The 17,383-nt window shown below is 35.3% G+C and overlaps 1 protein-coding gene across 3 annotated transcripts in view; it reads left to right on the top strand.

The window, feature by feature from the left end:
• Window positions 1-17,383, top strand: part of MAP2K5 (mitogen-activated protein kinase kinase 5) — a 283,285-nt gene that overhangs the window by 112,094 nt on the left and 153,808 nt on the right. For all 3 annotated transcript variants that reach the window (XM_036736975.1, XM_036736976.1, XM_036736977.1), the window contains 3 exons: window positions 1,020-1,059; window positions 9,195-9,263; window positions 9,370-9,451. In XM_036736975.1, the coding sequence (XP_036592870.1) occupies window positions 1,020-1,059; window positions 9,195-9,263; window positions 9,370-9,451 (191 nt within the window). The remainder of the gene's footprint in view (window positions 1-1,019; window positions 1,060-9,194; window positions 9,264-9,369; window positions 9,452-17,383) is intronic.

The following is a 17,383-nucleotide window of genomic DNA, read 5'->3' on the forward strand; positions in this document are numbered from 1 at the left end:
TGCTTATCAGTACAGATAGAGATTTTTAGTCAATGATAGAATTAGGAATAGATAAACTGTCTTCCCTGACCTTTGGTATGCTCATCTCATATCAATCCTGGAGACTGGAAAAACAGCCAGCTCTGGATAATGTATATACTCTTATATGTGGCAAGATCTTAGGTCTAAGCAAACAGATTTGCTTCCTTTTCCTTTTAGTGGCTTGGGATAACAGGATCACTTGGGATAACTTGTTTGTATTGAAATTTTTACATAAGCCAAATTGCTTCTGGATTATGGTGCTTATACAATTCCTTTAGAATATGAATTCAATGCTGTCTAGGTACAAAAGGCCATATTACATTAAACATAAAAGGTCTCAGTGTGATTTCTTAGCATTTAGTTTCTGGAAGCCCTATTTCCTAGCATTTCTTTAAACAGTCTTTTTTCTCACTTGTTATTTTACCATTCTTTATCAGCCCGTTATTTTGTTCTTGTGTAGATAGTTTCACCTCCTTCCCTTCTTCTTATTATTTTTTCTAGTACTTTTTTCCCCCTTAATCAACTGATGGCTTTAATCAGGGCATGCCTATCATCAGATATCAGTTGTCAGAAATTCAGAATTTCTGAGTATGTTATAGAATAAAACATATAAAATTTTGTGTGGATATGTACATTGTTTCACCAGAATGCTTCCTACCTACCAGGTAATACCTTTTTTTTTTTTTTTTTGACCACATCAACTCATGAGGGCATCTGTTAAGGCATGTAATACTTGTGTCCTACATCAGTAAAGTCAGTCACACTGATGAAGTCACATCTTGAAATCATAGTACTGAAGTTAAGAACATACAGTACAAATTTACTATTTCTTCCAAACTGTTGAGGGTTCAGTTTCACAATGCAATGGGTTCTCAATAGTGTTTATCATTGTTAGTGTTACTTGAAAATCCATCAGAGCACATTGTTTTAAATATGATTGAATTTACAGCATATCAATAAGTTATTTTTAAAAGTTATTCAATTTTTTTCTTTCCCAGAGCATATCATGTCCCAAGTGGAAAAATATTAGCTGTAAAGGTAAGCTCTGAAAAAGGTTCTATAATCTTTTTCTCTATTAAAAATATTATTCTTGATGCTCACTTTTGTCTTAAACTGCGTTATACTTGTTATTTTTAAATATGCCTTTACATTCAAACCTCATTCTCAGCACAATGTCTAGCGTATAGTAGGTACTTAATAAATGTTTTTTGACTGATGTTCTCCAAAAGTCATTGCAGAAATTTGGGGCATTAGGTAGTCGTTGAAGAGAAGTTAACATAGCTATCTACTTCCAACAGTAGTTAGAAATACCTGTGGCCATCTTTTGGAATTCTAAACATCTACTCGTCATATTTGTCTTAGGCTTTATCATATTAAATTAGGAAATATTTCACAATCCTATTCTTTATCATCATCATCAACAATTTGTTGTGTTCCGGCAGTGTAATGTGTTTATATATAGCAAAATAGCAAATTTTACATTGCTAGAATTGTTCTTACATAAGAATCATCCTAAAATGAGTGAATAAAAAGCCATCTTAACAACCTTATCTGTTCCTTTGTTCTAAAACTACATTCAGTGATGTTTTTCGGTCTAGTAGCTTTCAATAGTTTGTCTTTAGTGAGTTCTCCTAAAGTTCACAAAACTCACTTTTGCCAAAAGATAGACCTTAGGAATTTTAGGGTTTGGAGAAAATTAGGAGTCATCTAGCCCCAACCCCATCATTTTCCAGATAAGGGAAACTGAGGTGCAGAGAGGTTAAACCTCTGATTAGTAATAGAACCAGTTTTCTTTCTGAATTCACATTTCCATTCTCTTATCTAATCGCTGTCTTGACATTTTAAAAAATATTATGTACTAGTCTATCCAAACCCAATCTTTTCATGTTCCTATGTATACTTCCCAGATCTTTTGGTATGGTCATTGTAACTTCATAAATGATTTGACTATGGAGATTTATTAAGGAATCAACAAGCATTTCTTTAGATTTCTTTCCTTTATTTTTCATATTTGTCTCTTGTTTAATTCCTTGTAGAACATAAACTTGTTGAGAGCAGAGATTTTCATTCTCTCTCTTTCTGTCTCTAGCACAGTGCCACATACAGAGTAGGCACTAAATAAATGTTTCTTGATTGACTCCCATCTGCTGATATCCTGTGGATGCAGAGAAAGTTAGGTTGTTATTTAGCACGTTTTTGTTAAATATAGTTAGCTCTCGATTATTTGCAAAAATAGAAGAGAACAGTGATACTTATAATCTGAGACTCATTAATATTTGTCTTGGATGTATTACATTTTATTTTTTAACAGTAGATTTGCCTAATTGTGTTTTGCTTAAGCTAATAATAAATTTATTTTGTATTTTCTGAATAGCACTTTCAATTAGAGCTATTAGAATAAGTAATTCTAAATGCATATATTGTTCTAGAATTAATTGACAAATGTAAATAAGTTATAAGGAGAGATTTGTCATATTGTGACATACCTGGTTTTGTTTTGGTTTTGCTTTTTAAAGAAACTGAGACTGAATTTGTAAAACTCTTCACTAAATTGTGTTATTCTGGTTACATGGGACCACTGTAGTGGTGGATTGGTGATTTGCCAATGTGATGCTCATCCATAGTAAAGGTTATAGAATGAACTACAGACCAGTAAAAAGGAAAATAAAGAGTAGGATCCCAGAAAATTTATGAAAGTATAACCTTTTGAGGGAAAGAAAACATGGCTTCTCTAAGGATAAACCATGCCCTACTAATCTACTAGAGTTCTTTGAGAGATTGAGGACTTAGAGAGGAGAGTAAGTAAAGCACATGGGCAGGAGCAGGTGGTCAGTGATCATAATGGAATTAGCCTCTCAGAACAGACCATATTAAACTGGATATTGGAGGAAAGTTTCTGTCATAAATAGGAAGTTAGTTTAGAGAAGGGAAATACAGTCTGGGAACCAAATGATATATACATACATACATACATACATACATACATACATACATACATACACACATACATACGTATGTAAGTGTGTGTGTGTATAGTTGTATCTGAATTTTTCAAAAGGATGAGTCTTTTTAACATTTTTATAAATGTGCTAAAAAGTACATACTGTGAAGTGTACATATTTGTAGATTACAGTAATCTCCTCTGGGTAGTGAAACAGCTGTATAAATAGAAGTAAGTTATGAAAAAAAATTTATAGCACCACCCTCCCACCCTTGCCTATATGCCCATAAGGAACTTCATTATTAGTAAGTGTATAGTAAATTTAAGAAAAAATAATGCAAATACTACTTCTGAATTGATGGATTTTAAGCTGTTAGTTATGACCCAAGAAAGAGATTTAGAAATAATCCTTCCCTGTTTTTCTAGTACATCAGTCCCACTTTTGATTTGGAATCCCTATCTAAACTCTACCTCAGAGTCAACCATTTTGATGATATTCTAGGATCATAGATTTAGAGATGGGAGGGATCTCGGCTTACCTATTCTCTCCCCCTCCACACTCCCATCCTCGCTCTTTTCCCTATATACAATTTTACAGATAAGGAAACTGAGTCCCAAAGAAAAGTCAAGTGACTCACCCAAGTTCACACAGGTAGTAAGTGACAGAGCTGGGATTTGAACTCAAGTCCCCAAATTCAGCACTTTTTTCCTCTGCAGGTCCTTCTTGACTCCTATGGCTTCAGTTATCAGTTCTGTTCTAGTGATTTCTAAATCCTTATCTCTAACCCTGACCACTCCTAAATCCTAATCTAGCATTTCTAACTTCATGCTGTGGCCTGAGAATCCTGCTAGCTAGCATCTTCAATTCACTACATCTAAAATCTAAGTCATTTTCTGCATAAAAATAGCTTCTTCCCCTGCCTTCCTTTATTTTAATGGTACCCCCAGTCTCCTATTTGTTCAGACACTTTCCTTTCCTACCACAACCAGTTACCAAATTCAATTAATTCTTTCCTTTGACTATTTCATGAATCTGTTCCATTCATACTATTCTCACTGCTATCACCCGACTTCAAATTCACATTGTCTCCTGGATTATTCTAGTTGCCTGTTACTAGTTTCCCTACCTCCTGCCTCTCTTCTTACTCCTACTTTAAATCCATCCTATACACTGTCACCAGATCAATCTTCCTAAAACATAGCTCAGATCATGTCACTTTCTTGCTTAAAAACCTGAAATGATTCCCTCATTCCTTACCAAATAAAACCCCAGTCTACTCAGCCTGCCATTTAAAGCCCTCTAAGATCTGACTCCAAGGCAGCTAGGTGGCAAAGTGGGTAGAGTGCCAGGCCTGAAGTCAGGAAGACTCATTTTCCTGAGTTTAAATCTGACCTCAGACACTTCCTAGTTGTGTGCCAATGGGCAAATTACTTAACCCTGTTTGCCTCAGTTTCCTCATCTGTCAAATGAGCTGGAGGAGGAAATGGCAAATCACTCCAGTATCGTTGCCAAGAAAACAACAAAAAGGGGTCATGAAGAGTTGGACACAACTCAAAAGACTGAACAACAACAGAAGATTTTATTCCAACCTGCTTTTCCTGCCTTATTTCTTCCTGTTCCTATATAATCTTCCCAGTGCTCTAGCTAAATGGCATTATTTTCTATTAACTGAACCCGTACTGAATTGTATGGCCTTTGTGCCTTTGCTCTTGCCCTTGCTTGGAATCCCATCCTCTTCTTCCCCTCTCCTTCTCTGCGTGTTCAAATCCCATCTCCCCTCTTTGAGGTCTAACTTATATGCTGCCTCTTCATCAGACCTTCCTGTACATCTCAGATCCGTCTGTCCTCTGGGCGCCTATTGTACTCTGTACATCTCTCAGGACACATCACATGCTGCTTTGTGTTCGAATTGTTAGCGTATATGTCTTAGTTCCCACACTTTGCAAACCTTTAAGCATTATTTAAGTATGAGTTATTATTTTTAGGACATAAGCTCCCTAAAAGCATGTCTCTTCCTTTTCTATACTCCACTGTGCCTAGGACAGTATCATTTTCCTGTTAGGTGTTCAATAAATATTTGTGGAATGAATTTCTGGTCTTTGGAGTTGATATGGAAGCAATTCATACCCACTTCCACAACGTGTCATGGTATTATCATTGACAAAGACAAAATATTGAACTTTGTGATCCTCTGGTCTTAGCCAGTTTTCATTTCTTATACTAGTGGGTGAAATGAATTGATGTCTTTGAAGTGCGCTTGGTTTTTTTCCTGGCTCTGCTTCTAACTTTTTGTGTGACTTTAAGAATTGACATTTGTACTTCTCAGTGACCTCTACTGTGAAGTAAGGGTGCCACGTGTCACAGAGGCATATTGTGAAGAGTAACAAATCAGTCCTTTTCCCAAAAAAAAAATCAACTATAGAAGTTTGGTGACTCTCTAGAATGAGTGAAATCCATTTTCCAAAGTCAGATGATCAGTGAGACCCTTGTCTGCAGGAGCAATTAGAGGAGAGCCCTAGAAAACGTTTTTTTTTTTCCTTTACACTAAAAATACTAACAGATGTTATACAGTAACTAATTTAACATGCTCACTAGTTAATAAAAGCTAAAGCCCTGGTTAGTGCTTTCCTTTCTGAACTAAAAATTTCATAATTGGAGTCAGTAACCTGATATCCAACGCAATAGTAACTTTCTGTAGTTTTGAATGCTTGGATAAAAAAAAAAATCAATGATGAAATGCCTAGTTTTCATCAGTGTAGAAAAAGGGATTGACAATGTAAAACAAATTAAATTTGGGGGAAAAAATAAAAGTTCCATTGAATTTTAATTTTGCTGCCATAAAATTTAGAAGTCTTTTCACCAAAGAAAACATACTGAAAGTAATACTAATCACCAGTGCACTACAGGGTAATTACTTGACAATGACTATAATTCATGAAACTTATTAGTAACTACCATTTTTGTTATAGGTAGTCTTGAAAATTGCAAGTAAATAGAGCAAGAAAAACATATAAAATACTGTTATCCAACTTGCAAACTAAACCTTTTTACACTATTAAAGTATTCTATAAAAGTCTTTTAGCTAGGTAATGCTTGGAGGATTTAATGGATTCCCCAGTATTGTTTTTTTTTTCTAATTGGGAAAAATCCATCTACAAGAAAAAAAAATCATAGTAAAATACGTAGTATGCACTGATTATCATTCTTTGACTGCTTTGGGTTTCTGCTGCTCTTAAACTAGCATTTAAATGGACCATTTGATTAATCATTTGTATACTGACTGTAATCCTCCCAAATTTCCTTTCTGAGTTGTACATACTGTAAAAGACAATTATGTTGCCATAGATTAAATAAGTGAATTAAAACAGAATAGCGGCTTAATTTGACCTGTGATTTTGCTCTCCTTCCCTTCAGTGGAACGTGTGCCACTCTAGCAAATAAATGAAGTCATCCATGACAGCTTGTGATGAATTGCCGTATTTATACTGTATATTTTAATAGCCTCACACTAATTTAAATTGAGCACAGAGTAAATTATAATTCAGTCACTTGACTGCTTGTATTTAACTTGACAACTCATCCTTATTTGTCCTGGAGGTGTAGTGGAGAGCAAAGGAAATGTACTCAGGTATTTCAGGCTTAGATTTTAACCCTTTCTCCATGAAATGCTTAATATTCAAATACTCTTCTATTTCAACTGTTTAACCCCAGATGGGAGGTGGGAGGGGAGGGCAAGGGGTAAAAACCACCTCAAGCTGTCCATAGTTTTTCAAATATTTTAAAGAAAAACTTAATATTTTGCTTATTTTATTCATGGCCCATATAAAAAATTGACTTTGCTTCTTAGCATTTTAATGATCATTCCCAAGAATACATAGGGGAATGAAAATTAACTTCTTCTATAGTAATAAATCTCCCAGAAACACTGTGGTTTAAGGATCAACTTTATTTTCCTATTTAAGATCCTCCAGATGACATTATCTACTTCCTTACCCACTATGGAGCCAAGAATTCTTAATTCTGGAGTACTGCTGATAAAAAAAAAAATAAACATTTGTATTTAGGAGGCTGGTACCGTAATGTGAAACCAGCATGTCAGAGTTAAATACTTTAAGTTTATGGAATCTAAATGAGCAAAATGGATTCAATAGAATGAGAATTCTGGTAGATCTTTCCAATTTACCTCTTAGTATTTGTGACATTTGAAATATTGTTGGAAAAGTAAAGTACATCCATTTTCCCCATCCAAAAACATCTAATTATGAAGATTAGAGTTATAATGTGAATTTTGGTTTAATTCTGAAAAGCTAGACACAGCTGCATGACATAAACAGGTTGATAACTTAATAATACTATATTTGCTAGTGGTCGTTGTAAGCATTAAATGAATAATTTATTTTGAAAACCTTAAGGTTTACCCTAATTTATTAGAAGAAAATGTTCCTTATATTTGAAATAAGGTTGTATAGTCCTAATATTATAATGGTTTAAGATTGATATAGTGCTAAAATAATTTATTTTGAGGCTAAGTTTTCTACAGTAAGAAAAAATGTAAGTGAATATTGTTGGCAAATGACTATTGATCGGAGGAAGCGTGTTAAATGTTTCTTGGCAGTCCTGTGTTACACTTACAATCTAGTTTGGTGAGAGCTTTTATAAATAACCCTAAAGCAAACTCTTGATAGAAACTGGTTATGCTTTTTTGCTTTTTTCTACCCTTAGATGTATGTCAATACTCTAAGATGTGTGTTTGGAAATTGCCCTTTTTTCCTCACTTGGTTCTATCAGCAGGATGAAGTCCATAATTTATGTTCTGTTAATTCTCCAACATGATTACATTTACTCTCTTTTTCTAACATAAAGTGAAGTTTAACTGTTGGGTGTTGTATACCATAATGGCAGGACACTAAGTGTATTTAGTGTTATTTGGAAATCCCAAGCTTGAAGTTCTTTTTTTTTCCCCCATATTGCCTGGAGTCAGAAACCTTGGCTACCTTTCTTAAAAAAATATGCCTGTCTACAGTTTTCTTCTCATTAGCTGAATCTCATTTTTATACAAAAGAGTAATTGTTGTCTTTATATTAGTCTTAATGAAGAGCCAAGTAAAATTTAAATAATCTTTTTATATGTAATAAATGCTTGAGAAGATATATGCTTTCATCAATGTGTACTCTCCCTTACAGATTTAATGTTAAAAAAAATTAAACACAAATGTTTGCATGTTTTATAGTCATTTGTTTAGTTGCCTTTCTCACTTGGAAATACTTTTTAATATGTCTGGAACCACCAGGGTATAGTGGAAAAAGCCCTGGCATGGAAGTCTTGGAGGGCTTGGACATTGACCTCTGTTCTGCCACTTAGTAGCTATTTAAACTGAGCATATCTTCTCACCTTTCTGGGCTTTATTTTCTTTATCCATAAAATGAGAGTTGATATAGATCAAGAGCTCTTAATCTGAGTTCTGTGAACTTATTTTTAATGATATTTTGATAAATATATTTCAATACTGTTTCCTTTGCAATCTTTCGGATTTTATATTGCACATTTAAAAACATTATTCTGAGAAGGGATTCACAGACATCAGGAGACTGCCATAGGGGTTCATGATACAAAAACGGTGAAGAACCTCGGGTTTAGAAGGTCTTTAATGTCTCTTGTAGTTCTAAAATTTGTTTGGTATTCTTCTGTATAATAATGTAAAGCTTTTTGATCAACATAAGTATTTTTAAGCTTTATATCTTCTTCCTAACTATGCAAAAAAAATAGGCTTGGCTGACTTATTTGTTCTTACAAGCAAAAGACCAACTTTAAATGACATTTATATCTGTCATCCTGTGTGCTTATCTTCCAGTGTGTGAATCACAAGACATTCTCTTTTAATAGTTTGAGGGTTAATAGGTACAAGTCACTCCTATTTTCCTCCTCTGAAAATAACCAATATGGCCAAAATAGGGTGTATAAATTAAGGGTGTTATAACTTAACTGACTTTTAAAGCCATTAATGCTGACCTTGGAGACCTGGCTTTTCCCCCTACCCCATCAATCATTTCTGTACCACCTCCTCCAGTCCAAAGGAATAGATAGATGTGTGTATGCAGTTTGTTATAAAGATGAAGTGTTGATGGTGGTAGGGAATCGTCTTTTTAAATCCTATAATCCATAGCAGTTGTGCACAAGTTTTAATTTGAAAGAGAACAAACAGGCAATAATTGGCTTTTTTTTCTGTGTTAGGTGATATTGCTAGATATTACACTGGAACTTCAAAAACAAATTATGTCTGAATTGGAAATTCTTTATAAGGTAATCATTTTCCAAGTAACCACTTTTTAAACATGTTTTCAGTATTGCCTCCTCCCCCCCCCCGTTTTTTTAACTAAGCCACTTTTTTGTCTTATTTCTTTTATAGTGTGATTCATCATATATTATAGGATTTTATGGTGCATTTTTTGTAGAAAACAGGATTTCAATATGTACAGAATTCATGGATGGTGAGTTTTACATCTTGCATCATTCCTAAAATAGCTTTATTGACATTGCAATTTAAAATGTTCATTTGCTATAGATGTTGAGTAGGGTGTTAAAAAATAATTAAAACATATTAATAGTTACCTCTTCTTATACCCTAAAATCAACCTAGTGGTTTTGATTACTAGTGTTAAAATTTTTAGCAGTGCTATATTTTCCAGAATGTAATTTCCTTTACTTTTATTGAAAATTTAAGTAGAACAGATTAAATGCTAGTCTAATCTGTGGTTTGATATTTGATTCTCCTATACAATCTGTCTTTACTGACAAAACAGCTGTTCTGTTCTTTTAATGTTTCAATAGCCAAAACAGATTTTCTTTTAAAGAAATCTATTAACCCAATGTCCTGTGTCTTTCAGTGAGAAATCGGTTCTTAATTGCAAGATAAGAAATTGTTTTTCAACACAGCTGTTTAGCCAAGCTGCATTTAGTTTTCTTTGGACCTTACCCCTATTCCTTTCTATCTGTATTTTTCACTCATAACCACTCTGAAGTGTTTTTTTCATCTGACTATCAAGGCATTATGCAGATTTCCCGGTATCTTACCAATGAAGTAAGTGGATTCTTCCATCCACTTTCAGTTTGAGCATGTCTTTTAAGTGACACATTTAGTGTTTGACCCATTAAAACTCACCATTTTTCATACATTCATGTCTCCATTTGTAGGTTCTCAGTACATTACTGAAGCAATAATCCATGACTTTCTAGAATTTTTCATGACCCAGCATTTGATGCCATACCAAGGTGTATGTTTTAGTTATCACGTATGTGATTTTCTAAGATAAAATTCAGTTACAATTGTAAAAAATTAGATGTCTTAGAACTATATATATAATGTCTTGTATAAGTAAGCTGCATAGAAGCAAGGCCATAAATCAAAGACATGCTTGGAACCTTGTTTAAATGAGTATCATCTCTTCCCTTGAAAGAACCAAATTCTTCAGTTCCCTGTTTCATCTTTTAATGTTTTCTCCCTTCAAATAATGTACTTTTCAGTCAACATTTAACTTACTCTTTTATGGTCTTCCATGATTTTCTCCTTGCCTGTTTTTACAAATCTCTCCCACTTCATAAGGAAGCATGGTTCAGTTGGTAGATAGTGGGCCTCAAAAGTCAGGAAGACCTGGGTGTAGGTCTGGCTTCTGGCGGATTCTGGTTGTGTGAACCTGACTGAGCAAGACAAGTGAGCTCTCATTGCTCCAGAGAACACTCAAAGATTCTGAGTTGCAAAATAGGTGTTAAACTACGTTAGGAAAAAATAATTTCCTCACCAGAGGTTCCCTATGCCAATGAAATTACAGATTTGGACCAAGAAGGAAAAAAAAAATCTTTTCTTACTTCTGAATATATACCCTGTTCTCCAGACAAACAGTGTAATTTCATTCCCTAAGAATATTCTGTTCTTTCAAACTTTTGCTTAACACTATTCTCCCTGCCTCAAATATCCTTCTTCTTCCACCTCATTACCTGTATGCCATTTTGTCCATGAAGTCTTCCTTGAGATTCTCTAGTCCAAAGTAATTTCTTCCTTTTCTGAATTTCCATAATATTTGTTTCTAACTCTCAAGTATTTACTATATGTCTTATCTCCCCTACTAGATTGAAAGCTTTTTAAGGGCAAAAACCCTGTCTTAATCTTTCTTTTTATCTCTATAGCCCATAGCATTGTCATTTACACATAGTAGACATTAGATAAACATGCACATATTTAAATGGTAACCATGGGTATAAAATAAACCCAATTGTAACATGATTAAGGAACAGGTAGGCTTTAACAATTTTCTATAGCTGACCACATTTATAGATACATAATTTTTTCAGAAAACATAAGATCTACTCTATTATTTATTGGCATTTCAAAAGTACTTAACTCAGTAGAATAAAGTGCAGCCTTGGAGGACCTCCTCAAAAAAATATCTCATATGCACATGTTAAAATTATACATGACTGATAGATATGATTACTAAGAAAATGTTCAACCATCTGCTGAGTTTTGACATTAAGTAAAGTTTAAAAGAAGAAGACATCTGCTTACATAAGGCAGTCTCCAGTGTCTCAGTAAGTGTCCTGTACATTCAAAACAAAAGGATTCCTATTGGTGGTGAGATTTTCCAAAATGCTTCTCTTCACAGTTGATAATCAGTTCCATTGAGCTCTTGAACACTTCTAAGTCCTTTTCAGTGAATTACATAGCAATGCAAAGGGGATTGTTTTAACTATCCACACCTGAAAACCAAAATGGATGAAAAATGCATATTGACCAGACTGTGATATGTAACCTATTAAGTTTAGTAGATAGATACCTAGAGAGACTCTGCAGTGACAGTGAGATGGGCACAGAATTTCATGGGAGGAGGAGATTAGACTGGATCACATTTAGGAAATTGCCTTGTTCTTTCAGTAATACCTAATGCTTGCTGTCTCAAAAGCCCATTTTTAAAAATACTAATATGCTCCTGTTATTTGACTATAAGTCATGGAACACCGTGTTCTTGAAAGAATCAGAATTACAAGTAACCCAAAGGACAATCAAAAGAGACATTGTAGATGAAAGGAGATTGGAGTATCTTATCAGTGGTGACATGCAGAAGTGACTTAGGAGATCTCATCGTAGAAGTGTTTGACTGGAAAAGGAATGATAAAAATCAAGTAGAAAGAAGGAAAAGCAGCAGAATGGAAAGCAACCTGAATATTGGTACCTCTGAATCATTAAAACAATGAAAGGATAGATGGAAAAACCTATTTGAAGGGATATAAAGCAAAGTTGGCCATCCCAGAACTGTCCACACAGTGAATACAGTTCTACACAGAAAAGGCAAGTAAGGAGGGAAGAAAAACAGGGCCAAAGGTGGTAGAATTTTGGGCAGGCCTGGAAAGAACAAAGGACAAAAGTGCTTGTCTTCTTGTTTGTTGTTCTTATTCAGCATTAATGGTTAAGATTTTGCCCTTTGTTTTGGGTATTAATCATTTTTTAATATTTAAAAAAAAACAGAGGAAGACTTCTAATGCAGACTGATTTAGCTGTGGTGAATTTATGAAAAGAGTTGGAAAAGAATTTTGTATAATGTGAACAAGTTTGGAGTGGTTGCCACTTATTGAACTAAATAGAACCCCCACACCAAAAACATCACAGATCCACCAGTGTGTAATGGGAGCCTTCTCTAAAATTTTTACTTAGAAGTATAAAATTTGAACTTGCAATAATATTATAACTGTAGCTAATTGGTTTCATTTAAAATTAAATGATTTTTTTTCACAAAGCAACAATAGTAATAGAAGCAGCTAAGTGGCATGGTAGATGGAGTGCTGGACCTGGAGTCAGGAAGGCCTGAGTTCACATTTGACTTGAGATTCTGTGTGACTCTGGGCAAGTCACTTAACTCCTCTCTGCTTCAGTTTCCTCAGCTGTAAAATAGAGATTATAATAGCATCTACTTCCCAGGGTTGTTTTGAGGATAAAATGAGAAGCTATTCATAAAGTGCTTTGCAAATTTTAAAGCATTGTATGAATGGTTGATATTAAAAATGTAGTCTTTTTTTATTAATTCAGAATGTTTATTTAGTGCCTATCATGTGTAATTCAATTAAATTCAGCATCTATTTATTAAGCACCTATTGTAGGTAAAGTACTATGATAGGCACTGGAGATACAAAGACTTAAAAGTACCTTACATTTTACAAAAGAAACATAATATACACATCAGCACAAGACAGTTTGAGTAGGGGAGAGAGAGAGCTCTAAGAATTAGAGACATCAAGAAAGGCTTGATAGAGGTGGTAGCATCTCATGTGGGCTTTCAAAGAAGCTAAGGCTTCCGAGAACAGAGAGGAGGAGGGAGAGAAGGCCAGACATGGAAGAGCATAAAGTACTATATATAGTAGACACTATGGGGCTACAAAATGTAAGGTAATATTCTCATTATAGGAAAATGATGCTACTTTAGCCACTTTCCCAGTAGTGATGATCAGTATTTCAGATCCATCTACCTACTCTAGCTAGGTGCTTCTTGTCACCACTATCATGTGTCTGTAAGGTGACTGACTGGAGATAATCTTTTAAGGCAACTGACTAGGGAGGAACCATGACCATGGAACAGACTGAAACTCAGCTGGCCTTTGGGGATCAAACCAGCGACTTTGGTCCTGTCAGCTTTGTGATCAGACCAGCTGAATTAATCATGCACTGGGGCATTGGGTTTATAAATGCATTCAATACCCAGATTAAAAATTAGCCTTCCATATATGTCTAAAAGTAATGTTGCAAAGCAGTAGAATTTGAAAAAAAAAGTTACAAAAAATACGTATTCACAGGGAAATAGGATGTTGTTAAAAGAGCACCAGGCTAAAATTAGAAAAGTCCCTAGTCCACATTCTGGTACCGACTCATTGGACCTTACACAAATCATTTCACTTCTTTGGGCCTCAGTTTCTTCATCTGAAAAATGAGAGTTGACCTCTAAGATTTTGAAACTTTTCCAGCACATCTTGTGATTCTAAGAATTCCACCAGGAATAGAATACTCAGCTCCCTCTGAAAGGGAGGAGGGAGATCGGGGACCATGACCAGAGTGAAATCAAATCAGAAGCCCTTGAATAGTCCCACTGTGAATCAACACTTCTAGTTCAAACTAGCATTCATTGAGATTTTCACTTCATGCTATTTGAAGCCTATAGGACTTTTGTGATTTATGTCCATTCTCCTTTTTCTACAGGGTAGACTTAACTTATTCAGTTGAAACTGTTGGTTCTTATTTCATCCTAGATCCTTGAATAAATGTGCCACATCTATTTAAATCATATTATCACCTCTGACTTCCTCTAAAGTCCTCCTACATTGTGGCATGATGATGACTGATTTCTTTAGGATTTTGTCAGTAGAGTGCAAGCTTTGTCAGGAGCTACCACACCACAAATGGACAGACTTATTACCAGCATGTCCTAGGTAGTTATTTTTTTTTATACTTACTCATGAATTTGATATACTAAGGTATGGAAATTCTATAATCTCTGTCAATGGAAGGAGTATCCACACCAGTGAAATCATATCGCATTGAAGTAAGCATTGCCTCTGACTTTTGTCTGTAATTAGTATATCAAAGATATGACAAATCTCAATATTGCATGGAGCCAGCTGTGTAAAACTGTTTTATATAGATGATGTCTGAAGAGTGAGAAATACCTGAGATTAGAGGAAAATTTCAACACAACCACTGATCATGCTCCAAACATGATTCTTGTTTGTACAGTTCTTAATGTAGTGGCATAATCACAACAGGGATGCAGTGATGGTGCCACATGATATTTGACCGGTCTTACTAGTTTGTTATAGTTGTTAATTTATCTATCTAGTCCATGTTTTACTTCCTTTTGAAATATTTGGCTTTATAGCTTCCTTCCTAATAGTTTCCAGAGTGATGATGTTAGAAAGAAATCTCACCTCATAGGTTCTCCCTGGTATAGCCGGTTGGGTCTGCTCTTCTCTTCAACACCACAATGTGTTAGCAGGCGAGAGATCATTTTAGTTAATAAAGGACTGGCCACCTCATCTATATTTGTTAGCTTCTTTGGAAGGTACAAAAGTGATGCAAACGCTTTTTCTTCTTAAGGCTTTTTATCTTTGCATCTGCCATTTAATCTAAAAGGTCAATGAGGACATAATTTGTTTTTTTGTCTTATTTTTCATTTTTTTATATCTGTAATACAAATAATATTTAAGTAAATAAAGATGGTTCAAGTTATCACAGAGTTGCCTTTTTCCTCTTACTGTCTTCCTTTTAGCATTTATAGCCATTGTACATTTTTTAACCACAGTATGATTTTGTAGCTCTTTGTAAAAATTTACTGCAAACAAAAGTGACCAAGATATTGATATTGATATATTTTCCACCATCTGCTTTACACAGGAAAAATGCCTACCCAAGATTTTGATGTTTAAAGATCAATTTGGGGGAGGGAAGGCTAGAAAAACTATTTTTGTTTTCACTTTTGCCACTGGTTTTGAATTAAATGAAATTATTTCTGATGGATGAACCAAGTAAATATGTGCCTGACTTTGAGGTAACTCAACATAGGAAAATTTATACTTAAAAAGTAACTACCTTCCCCCCTCAAAAAAAAAAGTAACTACCTTTGTATTTAAGAAGTAATCTTAGTTGTACAGAAAAATTCAACTTAAGTTTTCTTTCGGTTTCCAAATGAAGGTCCTTGAGGAAAGGAGTTAAATGACCATAACCATGTGTTATGAAGATTACCCAGGCAGGAGTGTGACAAATTAATTGCTCTCATCTTCAAAATACCCTCAAAACTCCCAGCTTGGTCCATTCAACCTCACTAGCTAGATTGCATATCTCTCTTCCCTTTGTGTCTCAAGGGGCCTTGAGAAGATCCCTTGCAGTAACGCTTTCCACTTCTGCTCTCACTCTCCTCTAAATTTTCGGTCGTTTGGCTTTCCCCCTTATCACTCAACTGAATTGCTCTCTCCAAAGTGACCAATGATCTTTTAGTTTGTCAATGACCTTTTTTTAGTCCTCATTCCTTTTGACCTCTCTGCAGCCTTTGACGCTGTCAACCAACCTCTTCTCTTGGGTACTCTTATCTTTATATGTTTTTGTGATTTCAGTCTCTCCTGGTTTTCCTTCCACCTACCAGATTTCTCCTTCTCAGTCGTCTTTGTTGGATCTGCATCCAGGTCACACCTGCTAACCATGAGTGGTCACCAAAACTCTGTTCTGGATCCTTTTCTCTTCTTGCTTTATATCACTCGCTGATCTCATCCACTCCCATGGATTCAGTTGTCCTCTCCTATATAGATGATTCTCAGAGCAGTTTATTCAGCCCTAGCCTCTCCTGGCATCCAGGCTCACATCTGCCTGTTGGACATCATGAATTGGCTGTCCCTCAGAAAATTTAAACTCAACCTATCCAAAACTCAACTCATTTTCCTCTCCCCGACCTCTACCCCAACCCTCACTTTCCTAACCTCCCTATTTTTGTTGAGGGCACAACTCCTCACTCACTCATCCCACATATCCAATTTGTTATCAGGCCTACCTTTGTAGTATCTCTTGTATATATCCCCATATTTCCTAGGACACTGCCACAAATCTGGTGTAGGCTCTTGTCACTTCACATCTGGATCGCTACAATAGCCTTCTGCTTGATCTCCCTTCTTCTTCTTTCCTCAGCCCAGCCCATCTTCCACTCAGCTATCAAATTGATTTTCCTGAGGCACAAGTCTGACCATGTCCCTTCCAGATTAAGTAAACTCTAATGGCTCCCCATTACCTCCAGAATCGTATATAAAGTTTTCTGTTTGGTCCTTCATAACCTGGCCCCCTGCTTCCTTTCCAATTGATTTATACCTTACTCCCCGCTACATACTCTATGATCCATTATCATTGACTTCCTTGCTTTTCCTCACATGAGACATTCCATCTCCTGACTCATACATTTTCTCTGGCTGTTCTTCATGCCTAAAATGCTGTCCCTCCTCTTCTCTGCCACCTGGCTTCCCTGACTTCCTTCAGGTCCCAGATAAAAATCCCTCCTTCTACAAGAAGCCTTTTCTGTTTCCCTCCCCACCCCCAATGCATCCAGTATGTGTGTGTGTATATATACATATATATATATACACACTTTGTTTTTGCACAGATCTTTACATATTGTCTCCCATTAGACTGAGTTCTTTAAAGGTAGGGACTCTTTTTGTCTTTAAATCTCCAGCACTTAGTACAATACCTCAAAAATATTAAACACTTGATAATTGCTTGTTGACTTGAATCAAAAGAGTATATATTGGAAAGACTGATTTCCTAGCCAGAATTACGTGTCTGTGAATAAGTTCTAGGGCACCCAGCCACTTAACAGCTTTTAAGCTTTGTGTTGCACTATGTACTG

The sequence above is a fragment of the Trichosurus vulpecula genome, chromosome 8 (genome assembly GCF_011100635.1).
Source record: "Trichosurus vulpecula isolate mTriVul1 chromosome 8, mTriVul1.pri, whole genome shotgun sequence".
Classification (NCBI taxonomy): Eukaryota; Metazoa; Chordata; class Mammalia; order Diprotodontia; family Phalangeridae; genus Trichosurus; species Trichosurus vulpecula.